The sequence below is a fragment of the Leptidea sinapis genome, chromosome 4 (assembly GCF_905404315.1).
Source record: "Leptidea sinapis chromosome 4, ilLepSina1.1, whole genome shotgun sequence".
Classification (NCBI taxonomy): Eukaryota; Metazoa; Arthropoda; class Insecta; order Lepidoptera; family Pieridae; genus Leptidea; species Leptidea sinapis.
The window spans coordinates 16,379,775-16,398,065 of record NC_066268.1 but is presented as its reverse complement, the minus strand read 5'-3'; the positions used below and the strand labels follow the sequence as shown (position 1 = coordinate 16,398,065).

Sequence of the window (18,291 nt, the reverse complement as noted above, 5' to 3'; positions counted from 1 at the left end):
GGTTTATTTTTGATGTTTTAGTGTTTGATTAAAGTCCAGAGTTGGATTAGTTTTTATGTATCTTATAATATGAACAAGCCACCTAACTTGCCAGCCCCGGGGGCTGGGATGGTGCCCCTGGCAGCTAATTTTACTAAAAAGTTACTGTATCTACAAGAAATGGATTTGTAATGGACACGGATTGTTATTTTTCTAAGCATTGATGTCTTGCCTCGATATATGGCTGGAGTCCGATCGGAGTGTATTGCGTATCCAGCTCCTTTTGCAGCGCTCAATCTGTCGATTGGGACTTCATGACAGCGTTGCCAAGATGATCGGTGGAAATTTTATCGGGCCAGTGAATACCAAGGATATTGCGAAGGCATCGGTTAACGTAATCCTGATGTTGATGAGAGATGGATTTCGTGATATTCTACGTCTGATATCCATACAGCAATACGGTCTACACTTTTTGAATTGAGCTTCACTCTCCGTGTCAGTTTCAGTGATTGCCATAAGGACGAAAACCGCCGTGAAAAGGTTGCTCGTGCTTCAGCGATCTGTGAAAAAGATATCCTCTTCAATCCCTCCAGTCTCTGATACGCAGCACCCGAGATAAGGAAATTTTAATTCTATTGTTATGACATTTGTAAAACTGGCCGAGATTGTATCATATCGGCCCACCTTGCAAGGTTTCATATAATAGCGAGTCCACAATGTAAACGGGGACTTTGTAGATAAGGATCACTTATTATTTTCCTGTTTTAAATATGACCAAACTCCATTTTAGATAGTTTGATATCCATCCGCGTCCCTTTCCCTACATCTATGGACACCTCAAATTCAATTTTAAATTTAAATATCAAATTCTCTTGTTGCACATCTCATAACTCCTCGTTTTTGTTGTTTCAATGAATGTTCAAACACAAGTTTTATGCAATGTTTACAAAATACAAAAAATTTAAACTTGTTGTAGACAACATTTGTATGATTCTTTTTGATGAAAATTGTTTGTAAGCTATTTCTACGGTTTCATTTCCTACCTCGGAATAAATAAAACCACTTTAATTCGGAACATGCAAGAAAATTTACAGATAAATTATAATTCACTATAAACTTAAAGCTAGCGGATGCACGGTGCGTGCGACCCAAAAATCTCCAAAAAAGGAGTGGAAATAAAAAAAACAATGTTTCTAATGTTCTGTCATCTGTGGCTGAAACGATGACTGTCAAAATTGAGAAATGAGAATTGATTTGTCAGAGGAATTTTAGAAAGAGGTTTTGGTATCGAAACTAATTTAATATATTGTTATTAGTAAGCTTCAATTGAAATTCCAAAATGCCTAGTCAAGAAGTTGTGACCACAAAGGTTGTGGTGCATCCACTTGTTTTGCTAAGTGTCGTCGATCATTTCAATCGTATGGGAAAAATTGGAAATCAAAAGCGAGTTGTTGGTGTATTGCTTGGTTGCTGGAGAGCTAAAGGAGTTTTGGACGTTTCAAATAGTTTTGCAGGTACTTTTTTGACAATTTATTGATTCCTTAGGTACAAAACAGATACAAACAGTAAGTATGATAATACTTTCAACTGTTACAGTATTCTGACTTATTCCCATCTTCTTTTAAATTATAAAAATTAAATTGAAGTAAATACATAATTTGACATGAAATGAAAATGAATTTATTTTGGAAGAAAAACTGACACATTCACACAAAGATTAATGAGAACAAAATATATGCTTAATCTAATACTTAACTTACTTAATACAAAAGAAACAAAAGCAAAACTTAATGTGGCAGTGGTCTTCAAAACTGGAGTCCACTCAGTTATAGTTGTCTCCATACATTATGAGCACAACACACAATTTGTATCATTGACCTTTTGCTATTTTAAATGCATAATTAGCATCTGTTGGTGATAATATCTTAGAATAGTTATATATAGTAGCCAAAATTTATTTATTCAATAGTATAGTTTCTTCACTTGTCATGAAATGTCAGGCTTAAGTTGATTGAGTATCCAAGATATTTATTGTGAACTGTTGGTTATCCTCTTTAGGCATAAATTTTTATGAAAGCTTTTTATTTGTTATAGTTCCATTTGATGAAGATGACAAAGACAAGTCTGTATGGTTTTTGGACCATGATTACCTAGAAAATATGTATGGCATGTTTAAAAAGGTAAATGCAAGAGAAAAAGTAGTTGGGTGGTATCATACTGGTCCCAAATTACATCAAAATGATGTGGCAATTAATGAACTGATTAGACGCTACTGTCCAAACTCAGTTCTTGTCATCATTGATGCGAAACCTAAAGATCTTGGCTTACCTACAGAAGCTTACCGGGCTGTAGAGGAAGTACATGATGATGGTAGTCCCACTAGTCGCACTTTTGAACATGTTCCAAGTGAAATTGGTGCAGAGGAGGCTGAAGAAGTTGGTGTTGAACATCTTCTCAGGGATATTAAAGATACAACTGTGGGAAGTCTTTCCCAAAGAATAACAAATCAATTGCTTGGGCTACGAGGTCTGCACTCCCAGTTAAGTGAAATAAGAGATTATTTAGTTCAAGTTGGTCAAGGTTCTCTTCCACTAAACAATCAAATTATATACCAGTTACAAGATATTTTTAACCTTCTGCCTGATATTGCAAGTGACAACTTTGCAGATAATCTATATATCAAAACAAATGATCAATCTCTTGTTGTATATTTGGCAGCCCTTGTGAGATCTATAATTGCACTGCATAATCTTATTAATAACAAAATAACAAACAGAGATGCTGAAGAAGGAAAGAAAGATGATTCTAAAGACAAAAAGGAAAAAAAAGAAGAAAAAGATGAAAAGAAGGGGGATGAAAAAGTTAAGGCTGAAAAGAAAGAGAAAGAAGAAAAGAAAAAATAATAGAAATGTTTTTAGGTTAAGTTTCCTTGTAATCTGAATTATTAATAAATTTATTTTTAACACATCTTTATTATTTATATTATATTTAATTTTGGATAAACATATTTCAAATTTTTAATGAATTAAATAGAGTTTGTAATTAGATTTGTTTTGTGATATGATCTATCATTAGCTATGGTAGATATTTTATATGTGGAAAAATTGATATAAGTGTATTGACTATCTATAAAATTAGATAAGTAATCGAGGGCTTTGATAAGGCATCAGTTGTTGAATTGATATCATGTGATAAACTGGTGAATATGTTTTGAATGTTTACTAATTTAAATCACTACATATTATTTTGAAGATCAAAATGGCTGATCGGTTGCAATTATCAGTAAGTAGCTTTCTACTTGACTATTGCTTAGAAGTGAAAACACATGAACTAATTGTAACATATTTTAGGATTATGTTTGGTTGAAACCAGAGCGGAAGTCCGAGTTTGACATTCCTATAGCAGTGAGAATACTTAACAGTTCGGGTGGTAAATTAGAAGTGATAGATGATGATGGAACAAAGATCATTACAACTGTTGAGAATATTCTCAAACCCCTTCATGCAACATCTAAAGAGAGTGTGGAAGATATGATTACATTAGGAGAGCTTCAAGAGTATACTATTCTGCGCAATCTTCACATACGTTATAATAAACAACTGATATACGTAAGTTATCTTGATAAATTTATTGAATACTACGAAATATTAAAATAGAAAAAAAAACTTCAACTTACAACTTACGATTCAATTTACATAACAATCGGGCAACTAAACTATAATAGTTTGCTAATATTATTATACACTATTAAAAGGTGCAGTATTGCTATAAACTTTTCGAATATATAGGTATTTATTTTCTCAAAATTAATTCTATTCTAATACTTTTGAAAATAACGCGCTCTGAAAAAGAAGAAACGGCGCCAGGAACTCTCACGGTATTCTCTCACAACTCTTTTGTAATCCTTGAAAATAATACCATAAATAATATGAACAAGAAGAAAAGCTATTATACAATATTATTGTACTTAGTCCCAGGCTGTCTCATTTTTTAGTTTTGTTGTGTGAAAAAGTTTCAGCTTTGTTTTAAAAATACAATTGTGACTATTATGACGTATATATAGTAGTATAGTATAACCTACTCCTTTGAAGAAACGGTTGATTGTTTTCCGAAAATAGGTATTATTATATTATTTAATATGTAATATCATATAATAATATAAAAATAATAGCTTTCATTTCTACGGACACCGAATGAACAGAATCGACTACCTAAAATAATCATAATCTTTGGTTGTAGCAACGGACGAGTAAAAAAACTACTTTTTTTACTAGTCCGTGGGCTGTAGATATATCGTCACCAGGGACGAAAGCAATATACAGATCCTACGTCTACATAGACTATGACAGCTATGAAACGTCGAAAAATTTAGAACTAACCTCTATTTTGAGCAATACACGCATACTAACACAAAGTGTCATACAAATCGCAAGTGTAAGACGTGGGTAGCTTATCACGCACACTAAACTAGTATTCCTGGCCTGTTTTTATCGGTTATCTAACAGCTCTCGTTAGAGAGTAGAATATTCTTTGTCTAACAGCAGTACACTATCTAGACGTATAATTAATTATCTAAGACAATATACTTACCCACTACTTTGAACTTGAAAGAAAAAGCTAAACGCTGAGATGGGTTCCTTACGAAAGTTAACAAAATTAAAATCAGAAACTGATTGCTTTTTTTTAAGCAAATCAGGAGAATACGCTACGCTTGAGAACCAGTGAACGCATATAAAACATTGAAAACCACTGCAGGTAATACGTGCTTGTGCAGAGTTTTTGAAATACGTAGTTTGCGAGAATCGTACTCTCAGAAGAGGCGCTTTTCATCACGACAACCAGTCTTTAGCTAAGGTAAAGAATGAGAACAATAACCCAAGAAAAAATGCTATAGATGGGTGAATTCTTTCCAGCGATCCATAGTCGGTAGCGCTTAAAGATGTGAAATCTTATGTCCCTATACATCTACTGCTACAGTAAGAGAAATAAACATCAATTAAAAGTGTTTAAATCCAACGAAATATAATAATTCACTTCTTTTTAGACATACACAGGATCAATGTTAATTGCAATAAATCCTTATGAGATCCTACCAATATATACAATGGATCAAATACATTACTACCAAGAGAGAAGTGTTACCGATATGCCTCCTCATATATTTGCTATCGGAAGTGAATCCTATAGAGAGTTATTGGATACCAATGTGAATCAATGCATAGTAATCAGGTGGAAGTTTTTTTTATTTGCTATTTTATATCGTGTTGCTATATTTTTTCGTCCTAGCTTCTTTCACAATGGAATAAAGCTTTTTATAATAAACGCAGGTAATATTTATCTTCTTCTATTATTTACATAACTACCAAAATAACTTTGTATAAATTGTATACAATCTAGCCTGCTATATTTATCGGGCAACCCGTATTTTCTCTTCCATAAATGAGCAGCATTCCAATCCTGAACAGCCAGATCCACCTTATTAGAAAAAAAAATTGTACCTTTGCTACATAGCATCGACCAAGAGTCGTTTTTGCTCACAAGAGGATAAATAATTTCTTACCTTGTGTTTTTGGCTTTTTCTTAGTGCTAAACTAGAAGGAACGAATGGTGATATTTTATTTTAGTATTTATATAAAAAAAAATATGTGTGTGGGATCACACACGGAAAAAGTGAAACTTCTGAAAAGATCCTGATCAAAAATACTCATTGAAAAAATAACCAGTCGATTCATGTAAACTATCTTATACTTATATAAAATTCGGTGTTTGTTACCAAACCCTTCCGAAACGGCTAAACCATTTTGTATGAAATTTTGTGTCCATATCGGGTAGGTCTGAGAATCGGCCAACATCTATTTTTCATACCATTAAATGATATGGGTAAAAAAAAAAAATGTACTTATAAATATTTATTTTTTATTTTTTTGACAATTTATTTTTATTTTATTATGATTCAGTATTAAAAAATATATACAATATCAAATTTTCACCCGTCTACGATCAACACCTATTATTGTAACGCTAATTTTTTATTACCTTATATTATGGCAATACAACGTTTGCTGGGTCAGCTAGTAGGTATATTTATAAGTACATAAAAAAGAATTAGGATTATTGAAAGCAATTGAAAGGACATTGTTCTGTGTCCATACATCATCCGCCCCAGCACCGTCAGCAATGAAAAACGCTTAAAATATGTTAAATTACCTTCATATAATATTTATAAAACGGACTTCAAGATATCCCATTATGTAAAGGCATAAAAGGTATTTATTTAAATTTTTAATAAATTCAATACATTAATTCAATACTATACTTACAATATTATTTTAAATATAAAGATAGATTATGTTTAGGTACTTGATGTAAGTGTAATTAAACGTACTTAAATATTGAGTAAAAAGTCAATCAACCAAAACTAACAGTATCAACCCCAGATATCAAAGCCGAAAGTAAAGTAAAAAATGAAAAGTATTACGATATTGCAAGCAATCTGAGTCCGTTAGAATAGCCGCGTTTTATGTAGGTACAAATAAAAACAGAATAACTGACAAGTTGACAACACAACACAATCACGGGAATAGAGAGAGAGTGACAGTGACAGCACAGACTAATAAGAGTTACAGCGAGACACATAAATATTTTTATATGTATAATAACAAACTATAATATCGCATTGAATAATAATTGTGATCCTCTTTTATTTTTGAATCACAAATGATTCTGTTTTTTACACATAATCAATTTGAGATTGCTATGAAACAACGTGTAAAAATGTATGCAGGCATTGTAGGCAATTGTATATGAGCAACAAAATTAATCATTATGATTGTATAATTAGTATTCTATGGGTAAAATACGTCGGCTATCAGTATACTTACTCTGGCCATAAATACTGTTACAATTAAAAATAAACATAATATAGCTTAATTCGGAATCTGTAATTTTTATATGATTTTTTCATACCCCTCGTTTACACCAAGGTATTATACACGTGTTTGACAAGTTTCATGCAAATTTCAGATACAAGTTGTATGCAATGTTTTTTAAATACAAAAACAAAACTTGTCGTAGACAATATTTGTATGAAACTGGTCTGATGAAATTGTTTGTCACCTATTAGTTGTCTACATGTATATTATGATGTCATGTTTTATACTTGTTGTAGGCTTGTAGCTAAACTTGTTTAAGACATGTCAGTGCAGAGGTTGATGAATTTGACAACACAATTGACTACTGGTACAGACCAAAGTGAATTTAAACTTGTACAGAAAGTGAAGGTACTGTGGAACTTTGCTTTATGAGTGCAGTATACTTGTACATCATACAGAATGAAGGAAATTCAAGAAAACCACGCAAGTATTGGTCGCAATCACTTTTGAGGAGACGACAGCAAGAAGGGGCCTATCGTTCCTCATTGAATGATTTAAGAATAAATGACAGAAGTGGATTCAGAAATTTTGTAGGCATTGGAGAAAATTTGGAGAATATGCTTCAAAAATTTGCACCATACTTTTCTTAGCAGAATTCACAGTATCGAGATGCCATCACTCCAGCAAAACAATTTTTTTTATAGAAAAGTAGGACAAACGAGCGTACGCACGGGTCACCTGGTGATACGCGATCACCGCCGCACACATTCTCTTGCAACACCAGAGCAATCACAGGAGCGTTGGGGGCCTTGAAGGAAGGCGTACGCGCTAGCTACTGGTGGCTCATATTCTTCTTAGTATTTGCATCGGATATCAAAGGCAAAATTAGTCATGCTTGCGAGACGAAAAACAGAAAACAAGTTTCTTGATGTAAACGAGGGGATAGAGTTTTCTCATTTTGGCGCCAACAATACATTGTACAATATTTTGCGGTATTATAATGGAGTGGGATAATAAAGAGAATCAAATCACTGTGATTCCATTACACAAAGTAGGTATGGAGCCAAATGCAATTTTTAAAACTCTCCATACGCGTGGTACCTATTAGTAAAATGTTTGTGTCTAAAACAATCCGTACGATTGGTTTTGAAAAAATATTTTTTTTTTGTTTCAGTATTTATGGCAAGACTAAGTAATTTGTCAGGTACAATTCTTTTCGAATTTACGTTTTGATTCATAAGTGTCCGTTTGATACAAATATTAACTACTAATAGATAAAATATTTTAATAATTCTGGTGTAAGTCACATAATAATCGGTTCTGGGGCGGATTTCGACATTGTCCCTTCATCATTTTCAATGAGTATTTTTAATCAGGGGTACGCTACGAGAGATTGAGAAGGATATAGAGTATCAAGGGGTACGGAATTTATATTTATACAGCATTATGTTGAGGAAATGCGTTTTAAGCTTTTATTTTTTTAATTTAAATTTACTTTACACAAAATTTTATTATATTTTATTATTTTTGCGACGTCGTCCGTGTGCACGCTCTAAAACAGCAAAAATACTATGCATAGTAATTGATATATTAAATAATATTAATGCAAAATTTGAGTCTATTCAGACTCTTTACGTTTTGCCCGGTTTTTACACACACACACACACACACACAATTACTTCGTAGAAAGCAATTACCTAAATATTCCTTAAAAATATTCAATTAACAATTTTTACTTTGTTACGATTATTATATTATGTATAGATTATGAAAGTTAAAATATAAAATAATAATTATATTGAAATAAATATTTTTCTTGTATATTATTTCGCTAGTGACGTGAAAAAAGGATTGTATGTGTCGCACGAGCGCAAAGGTTTTTGTACTTAGTGCCTTGGAATCCCACACTAGGCTCAGAAATCTTACGTAGCTCGGGATTCACACTCAGGCTCCAGTTGAACTAAAAAACTATTGTAAACTTTCTCCAACCCGAACACAATTTTTAAACTATACTCACCCTTTTACTTATCAAGGTGCAAATGCTAACCTGGCAAACGTTGTTATCCCATATAAATTAAGTACCCCGCGCCCGCTCATTGTATGAATTGTCATGTCTAATGAAATGTCATTGACTGAGTTATTTGTATTGCGTATAACTGCTTATGTATTTCCAAGTAAGAAATATAGGTTCCGGCTAAGTAATCACTAACAAACATATCATTAAATACTAAAACTAATAAGTATTATTCCGATCAGTTTTCGTAGAATAACCGAAGGAAAAACCGGAAGAATAGATTCGTTTTATTTGCGTTCATTTAAATTTCTTTGTTCTAAGAACTCATGAGTAATAACCATTTTCGGAAGTTATTCTGCCGATGATTATAAATTAAAATGATCATAATAAGTGCAACTAATGTGTAACATCTCAACTTATCGAGTTGTTTTAATTTTCCATGCAGTGGTGAAAGCGGAGCAGGGAAGACAGAAAGTACGAAATTACTTCTACAGTATCTGGCGGCAGCAAGCGGCAAACACTCGTGGATTGAGCAACAAATTCAAGAGACAAACCCAATCTTAGAAGCATTTGGAAACGCCAAAACGGTTAAGAATGACAATTCTTCAAGGTTTGGAAAGTATATCAATATTTACTTTAGCAACACGGGAGTGATTGAGGGAGGTAATATAGAACAGTATTTACTAGAGAAATCTCGGATTGTCCGGCAAAATAGAGGTGAACGCAACTATCACATCTTTTATTCGCTTGTTACTGGCTTGTCTGCTGACGAAAAAAAGAAACTTGAACTTGGCAGACCTCAAGAATACGAATATCTTAATTCTGGAATGATGCTTACTTGTGACGGCAGGAATGATGCTCTGGAATTCTCTGATATAAGATCTGCTTTTAAAGTATTAAATTTTACCGACGATGACGTATGGGGAATTTTCAGCTTGTTAGCTGCTATTTTACACATAGGTAATTTAAAGTTTAAGTCGTCTAGTTCTAATAATATAGACTCATCTGAAGTGGTTGATTCTTCCAACGCAAACAGAATTGCCAATCTTTTTGGAGTAAACAAAGCAAAATTATGTGAGGCTCTTACACGAAAAAGTTTAATTGCTCATGGAGAAAAAATTATTTCGCCAATATCTGCTGCAGCTGCAATTGAAGGTAGAGATGCTCTAGTAAAAGCAATTTATGGATGTATATTTGTATATATAGTTGAAAATATCAATAAAACTCTACACAGAGATGAATCATTGTCTAGTGGTTCGATTGGTATACTAGATATATTCGGATTTGAAAACTTTGAAGTAAACAGCTTTGAACAACTTTGCATTAACTATGCGAATGAAAATTTGCAACAGTTTTTCGTGAAACATATATTCAAAATTGAGCAAGAACAGTATGAAAAGGAGGGTATAACATGGGCTAATATTAATTACGTGGATAATCAGGAGAATTTGGATGTCATTGGGATCAAGCCGCTTAACTTATTGTCCCTAATTGATGAAGAATCTAGATTCCCTAAAGGAACAGATGTTACACTTTTAGATAAGTTAAATACAAATCACAATACCAAAAAATGTTATGTTACACCAAAATCATCACGAGACCATCGTTTTGGAGTTCGTCATTTCGCTGGAGATGTTTACTATGATGTAAAGGGTGCTTATAGTTTTTATATTTTTATTTTGCTTTTTGATTAAATTTAACCCTCAATTATTAACATACCTTTCCGCTGATATTGCAGGTTTTCTTGATAAGAATAGGGACATGATAACTACTGATGTAAAGGAAATGATTATGGACTCAAATAATTCGTTCTTGTTAAAAATATTTCCTTTGGATAATCACGTTACACCTCAAGGTGGAAGCCGAAAAACTATATCTCTCAGCCACCAGTTTAAGACATCCCTTGAAGCGCTGATGAAAACATTATATAGTTGCCACCCTTTTTTTGTACGGTGCATTAAACCAAACGAAATAAAAAAACCGCGGGTAAGTAAAGTCTAAATTGAATATTTATTTTTTTGAAGTACTAATTGACGAACATTGCAAATTAAAGGTGTTGGACCGTCCACTCTGCGTTCGTCAACTGCGTTACGCTGGTCTGATGGAGACTGCTAAAATTAGACAAGCTGGATATCCCATAAGATACTCATACGTTGATTTCGTCCACCGTTATCGCCTCGTTGTTTCCGGAATACCGCCAGCAGAGAAAATTGATTGCCGAATGGGTGCTAAGAAGATTTGCGATGAAGTGCTAAAAGATGGAAACTTTAGACTTGGTCATACTAAAGTTTTTCTCAAAGATTATCATGATGCATTACTAGAAGATTTGCGACATAAAGTGCTCATAACGGCAGTGATAAACGTACAAAAGAATGCAAGAAGGTTTATCTATAGAAAAAGATATTTACGACTCCGCGAAGCCGCTCTTGTAATACAAAAACATTTCCGTGCTCGTGGATATAGAAGCAGATTCTTGGCAATGAGAAGAGGCTACCTTCGTTTACAAGCTGCTGTCAAATCTCGAGAATTGAGGAGAACTTTCATACAGTTACGACTATTCTTCATTAAATTACAAGCACGTTCCAAGGGGTATATTATTAGAAAAATATTAAAAGATAAACGTAAACTTATTAATGCATCAATTGAAAAGCTCAAACACGAAAAACAACTAAGTAAAGAAGACAAAAATGTGGCTGAAGATGATTTTGAACGAAAATATAACGACCTTATGAAAGCTATATGGATAGGTAAAGATTTCCCTGTAGAAAATAACGCACAAAATACGTCTGTTATTGACGACAAATATGTTGATGACGTTTTCGGTTTTTTAAAAGATACTGCGACACCGTCGGGTACAGTTAGAGGAACGGGATTTGGTGTTGTAAGTATCCGAATGTGAAAAAAAATGCCATATATCCAAAGAGTCTTAAAATCTTAAATGTAAATTAATTTGCCTACATTTTAGACAACTGCTGCGAAGCCAATAACAGAAGTGATAAACATACCTTTACAACAAGAAATAGAGGATATATCTATTGATGAGTTTAACTTCAAGAAATTCGCCGCTACTTATTTCTTAGGAAACGTGAGCCATCAATATTCTCGGAAACCGCTGAAGCATTCATTATTAGAGTTGCCGTCACCAGTAGACAGAGCAGCATCCCAGGCGCTGTGGATTACTATAATGAGGTTTATGGGTGACGCAGCGGAACCAAAATATGTTGATGATAAGAAAGACAACACACCGATCATGGCAAAATTGACAGATACGGTGGGTAAAACTTTCCAGAAAAGCAAGGAATTTGAGGTAACTTTACTGTACATTTCACGAAAGATTTAAAGTTAGAATTATAAAATAAATACTTATATACTAATATTTTAGGAATTTTTACTTAGAGACACGTACGATGGTAAAAGTAAATTAGTACAAAAAACTTTAAAAAAGCAATCAAAGTTACATGAAGATTTTGTTAAAAGTTTGGTAAGTGACGAACAGACTACAGAAATGTATAGCACTTGGCTTAATGCTCGGCGAAGTACTAATTTGGAGAAGCTACATTTTATTATAGGCCATGGAATTATAAGGAAAGAATTAAGGTATTTACTGCAAAAACTAACCTAGGTAACGGTTTAATTAAATTAATGAAATATGTGTTGTGCTTAATTCAAACTGAGGCGAATCGACCCGTAGGCGTTTAACTTCTCGCTTACCCGAATTCCTGCCGTTTGTGGTTTTTACTACACCAGTAGAAAAAGATGTCTTTCGATATTCAGAGTTTGGCTATTTTTAGCAGGTTTTTGTGATTGTAAAAGACTAAACAAACAAACAATGTCGCTAACCAAACTTCGATCATTCGCCCATAAAAGTGTCAAGATGATCTGAATTGTAACACAATCGAAAAAAAGAAGAATTGAGTCCATTAGCTGAGTAGTCAACATTATCATGTTACATGTACATTACAATGGGATTATTCGTGCCAATTCGAACATACTTGTTCAAACGAATCATGTCCGGCGGAAATCATCTCAGTTTGAATGACGCCTTATGATGGACCCCCTGTGTGGACCACAGAGTGTGTAGTACTGAACTAATATAACATACTTAATCCTAACTTGTCTATATTGTGTTTCAGAGACGAAATATTCTGTCAACTTTGTAAACAACTGACAAACAATCCTTCAAAGGCATCTTTCGCTCGTGGTTGGATATTATTATCACTATGTGTTGGTTGCTTCCCACCATCGGAGAGATTCGTAAAGTATCTTCGCTCTTTTATTCGAGAGGGTCCGGCTGGTTACGCACCCTATTGTGAGGGACGACTCGTCAGAACATTTAAAAATGGCCCACGTACCCAACCACCTAGCTGGTTGGAACTGCAAGCAACTAAAACAAAGAAACCAATAATTTTAACGATTACACTTATGAATGAAGCCATCAAGACTGTTGAATCTGATTCAGCAACAACATCGGAGGAAATATGTCAACAAATAGCTGATAATGTGGGACTTACCGATACATTTGGGTTCTCACTTTACATAACGCTCTTTGATAAAGTATCATCGCTCGGTAGTGAAGGTGAACATATTTTAGATGCCATTTCTCAATGTGAACAATATGCAAAGGAACAGGGCATGCCAGAAAAAAATGCTCCGTGGAGGCTGTTTTATCGGAAAGAAGTATTCGCCCCATGGCATAACCCTGCCGAAGATCCAGTTGCAACAAGTTTAATTTATCATCAAGTCGTAAGAGGTGTAAAGTTTGGAGAGTACAGATGTAATTCGGAAATAGATTTGGCTACAATTGCCGCTCAACAGCATTACATTGAATATGGAGCACAAATTGAACCAAACTTGTTAAGAAAAGTTATTGTTAATTATATACCTAACCAGTTTATACAAAGTAATGACGCTGCTTTAACGAAGTGGGAACATCTTGTAACTAAATCATTCGAAACTTCAAAGAGTATACAGTCGAAAGTAGATCCTCTACGATGTAAAGAAGACATTGTTATATTTGCTAAAATAAAATGGCCTATGCTTTTTTCAAGATTTTTTGAAGCTATTAAGTTAAAAGGCGAAGGCATTAATAAAGACATAATAATTGTCGCAATAAATTGGACTGGAATTTATATTGTAGACCAATCTGAACATATTCTTTTAGAAATGTCATATCCTGAAGTAACATTTGTTGCGTACAGTGATGATAAGGATTATAATAACGTAGGAAGGGTTACAATAAAAACAATCCAACAGGAAGAGTTTGTATTTCAGAGTGTTGAAGCAAGTGAAATGAGTTCGTTGATAATATATCTCATTGATGGTCTTAAAAGACGTTCGACTTACGTCATCGCTCAATGTGATTCTGAGGGGTACAGTGATGCTGCAACATTTATACAATACAAAAAAGGGGATCTGATTACACTTTTGCAGGAATTCAATGGCGAAACTCTTATGAATGCTACCTGGGGTCACGGTTTATGTAATGGTAAAGAAGGATTGTTTCCCACTGAACAAGTGTATATACTGCCGACTCTTTCTATGCCTTCCAGTTCCATTATAGAGGTATTTAAAAAAGGTTCCATAAATAACGACAGAAAGGTAAAATCTCAGTATAACACGCTCCAACGAAAAAGAATGCATACTTTAGAAAAATATGCTAAGGACAATTTCAGAGAGAACTACGATATACATGCAAGTATATCAAAACAGTCTACTTTAACAATGGCTAAAAAATCTGTTCTAAGCGATTTGTGGACACACACGAGGGAGCCGATACGACTCCCGTTATTAAGAAAAATATTAGATGACGAAAAGTCTAGTAAAATTGCTGTAGCATCTTTCTTCGCTATATTAAAATACATGGGTGATATGCCAGCTCCCAAATCAAGATCTGCAACCGAATATACAGATGAAATATTTAAGCCTGCTTTGAAGGATGCTAATTTAAGAGAAGAAGTGTACTGTCAAATTATGAAACAGTTGACTAACAATAGAATACAGCTCAGTGAAGAAAGAGGTTGGGAGTTAATGTGGCTTGCAACAGGAGTGTTTGCATGCAGTCAGACGTTAATGAAGGAATTAGTTGATTTTCTGAAAACTAGACCTCATCCTATCGCAAAAGAATGTTTAAAACGTGTATTTAAAATTCAAAGAGGTGGAGCCCGAATGTATGCACCGTATGTTGTAGAAGTAGAAGCAATACAGCACAGAAGTATGCAAATATACCACAAAGTCTATTTTCCGGATGACACCGACGAAGCTTTTGAAGTAGATTCTTCCACTAAAGCGAGAGATCTATGTGAACAGATTACTGGAAGATTAAACCTTAGAAATAGTGATGGGTTTAGTTTATTCGTTAAGATAGCAGACAAAGTTTTTTCAGTACCAGAGAACTTTTACTTTTTCGATTTCATACACGAGCTTGTTGATTGGATGAAGCACACTCGTCCGGGGCGAGGAGGTATTATATTTCATCACTATAAATTCAATAGTAATAAGTTATCATATCCACATTAAACGTACCTATTCCATTCGTATGATTATATCGGTGGTAAGTGTTTTCTGTAGGTACATATACGAATGTGTAGGTCGTACCTACTGCAAATTATATACTTACACGAAAAATAACAAAAATCTTTTCCAATGACAGGTTTTTAAAGATTCTGGCTATTTAATTGACAAGCCTGGTAAACTGTCATATTGTAGAAGTCAATAGGCGGCGGCATGTCAATTTCATGCCCCAGGAGGTACTCGTCTAATATAAAAAAAGTAGTTATTTTTTAACTTAACAATAAATGAGCTACTGCGGCTTTTAACACCTATCAAGGTGACGAGTATAATCGCTGTGCCGCTCAGAATTTTGTTATTCTCTAGAATCCGTGTGGTACTTACTGTATTGTAATGGGCAGCGTATACCTGTCCCTTACCATCAGGTAAGTGATAAGTATACGTGCTAATCTCGTCATTACTTACCAGAAACGATACATTTGTGTTACATAACTATATATGACATGTTTTAGCCGACCATCTGCAAATGAACTACCAAATATTTTTCATGAAGAAATTATGGATCAATACCGTTCCTGGAAAAGATAAGAATGCCGACGAAATTTTTTATTTTCCGCAAGAATTGCCAAAATATTTACGAGGCTACCACAAAACCTCAAAACAGGATTTGATCGAATTAGCAGCTCTCCTTTATAGGGCACGTTATGGAGATGATCAAACGCTTTTGCCTCAGATTACTCAAATGCTGAGTGAATTTATACCTTCTGACATGCTTAAGATTCAAACTAATTCGCAATGGAAATCTTCTATAAGTTCGGCATATTTTAAGCATGGCCAAATGACTATGAGTGAAGCTAAAACACAATTCCTGAGGAAGATTTATCAGTTACCAACATTCGGTACAGCATTTTTTGAAGTGAAACAAACATCAGAACCTTCGTACCCTGAAATGGTAATAATTGGTATTAATAAACAAGGAGTTACCGTTATTCACCCTCAGACGCGGGTAAGATCGATAATTTAAAATTTTGACTGACTGTAATAAAAAGTTTGTTATCTATTTGCCATTTTAGCTGGAAATAAGTTGTCTTAAAGGTTTATAATATTTACTTGAATTTAGCCATCATCTCCGGCATACTGCTATGACTATTTGTTGGTACCTATACCTATACCGATATTTTGTATTTCTATGTGTCTGGTATACCTAGGTACAAGCATGTTTCCTATAAAACTTCTTATTTTTTTTTGATGAGAACGTTCTTATTTTATAAGTTCTTATTTTTATTTTATAAAAAAATATATATATATAATGAAATTTTTCTTCAATATCTAGATATAAATTAAACTCTAAGATTGTTTTCCTTTCTTTGCCACACAATTAGGACCTAGGTGACTTAACCATAGAAAAACAGATCCCATACAAGGATAAAGTTGTATTGGGGGTACATTATGCGTATTCTATAAACTCAGAATATTTATAAATATACTCCATCAGAAAATCCATTTCTAATAACATTCAGAGTTAAAGAAAAGGCGTGAGGAACTTTGTTCCTGAGGGGACCCAACCCCAACCGCACTTTTTATAAGTAGGTATACTAATTAACAAGAATTTGAATTTTTTTCAGGATTTACTTATAACTTACCCATTCTCTCAGCTTTCAAATTGGTCTTCGGGAAATACATTCTTCCATATGACGATGGGCAGTTTCATGCGTGGTACTAAAATATTGTGCGAGACCAGTTTGGGATACAAAATGGATGATCTTATATCTTCGTATATTGCTCACTTGAGGCAAACAATCAAACAGAGAACTCGAAAGCCTTAGGTTGTAGTCGCTGTTTGTCCGGGATTAATATTTATTATTAATAAATAAAATATATTGCATATTTCAGTATTTTTTTAATTCTGTATATTTATATACCTATGGTTATGTTTTATACTTTATGTAAGATTAGCGTAAGTCCATTTTCACTGCGACCAATGTCATCTAATGTGATAGCCACTATTTTCTACCTACCTGTTTTTACCAGTGGGAGGCTCCTTTGCACAGGATGCCGGCTAGATTATGGGTACCACAACGGCGCCTATTTCTGCCGTGACTCAGTAATGTGTAAACATTACTGTGTTTCGGTCTGAAGGGCGCCGTAGCTATTGTAATTACTGGGCAAATGAGTCATAACATCTTATGTCTCAAGGTGACGACAGTGACGCAGTTGTAGTGCCGCTCAGAATTTTTGGGCTTTTCAAGAATTCTGAGCGGCACTGCAATGTAATGGGCAGGGCGTATCAATTACCATCAGCTGAACGTCCTGCTCGTCTCGTCCCGTATTTTCATTAAAAAAATCTACAGCTCACTGCTAAGATTGATTCCTTTTATGAATCTTAATATATATTTCGCGTTAAACAACAAAACTGAAATTGTTGATGAATTTGTCGTCCCAAAAATATAATGCATCAAATAACAACAATCCCATAAAATGTGTAACGTGGTTGCATCTACACATTTACAGAATTTACACACAAGCCCCCATAAAGCCCTGGATTAAGAGTGGAGTCAACAGAGCAGTGTCTTTTAAGAGCCCGGACGGGATGCGAAAGTTTTCCCTACTTAACCCTATTGCCTCGGGAGCAGGCTTTTTGATAAAGTTAGTCTTACTTGAATTATTTAAGAATTAATTAGATTTGCGGTTTTATCTGTGATGGGTCTCCATAATATAATCCCGTAGCGCAGTAGCGATGCTACATGTGCTATCACGCACTAGTATGATAGCAGTTTTTAAGCTTGTTACGTTTTTGACTTGTTTAAACGCATATACGAATTTTCTTCTCTTAGAAACATTATCTTGCCCTTTCTGAAATTCTTAGCTATTAATATATACTGCTAGAATCTTTGTACGTGCTACTTCTTTAATTATTGT

The 18,291-nt window shown here is 34.0% G+C and overlaps 2 protein-coding genes across 8 annotated transcripts; both read left to right on the top strand.

Annotated features, from left to right (window-relative positions):
• Positions 1-1,205: 1,205 nt before the first annotated feature.
• LOC126979979 (26S proteasome non-ATPase regulatory subunit 7) lies at positions 1,206-2,946 on the top strand. The gene is made up of 2 exons (XM_050829591.1): positions 1,206-1,493; positions 2,074-2,946. Exons 1-2 carry the CDS (start codon positions 1,319-1,321, stop codon positions 2,880-2,882), a joined length of 984 nt encoding a protein of 327 aa, XP_050685548.1. The 5' UTR covers positions 1,206-1,318; the 3' UTR covers positions 2,883-2,946.
• A 54-nt stretch (positions 2,947-3,000) lies between these two features.
• On the top strand, positions 3,001-17,259 carry LOC126979960 (myosin-VIIa-like). Of its 7 annotated transcripts, XM_050829547.1 has the most exons (11): positions 3,078-3,261; positions 3,330-3,587; positions 5,024-5,208; positions 9,311-10,518; positions 10,604-10,851; positions 10,919-11,746; positions 11,831-12,172; positions 12,248-12,462; positions 12,999-15,325; positions 15,885-16,378; positions 16,998-17,259. In XM_050829547.1, exons 1-11 carry the CDS (start codon positions 3,238-3,240, stop codon positions 17,196-17,198), a joined length of 6,330 nt encoding a protein of 2,109 aa, XP_050685504.1. In that variant the 5' UTR covers positions 3,078-3,237; the 3' UTR covers positions 17,199-17,259. The 7 variants fall into 7 exon arrangements, with proteins under 7 accessions (XP_050685511.1, XP_050685510.1, XP_050685509.1 ...); XM_050829552.1 differs by lacking the exons at positions 12,999-15,325; positions 15,885-16,378; positions 16,998-17,259 and having other exon boundaries at positions 3,011-3,261; positions 12,262-12,428; XM_050829549.1 differs by lacking the exons at positions 15,885-16,378; positions 16,998-17,259 and having other exon boundaries at positions 3,013-3,261; positions 12,248-13,111.
• Positions 17,260-18,291: the final 1,032 nt, after the last annotated feature.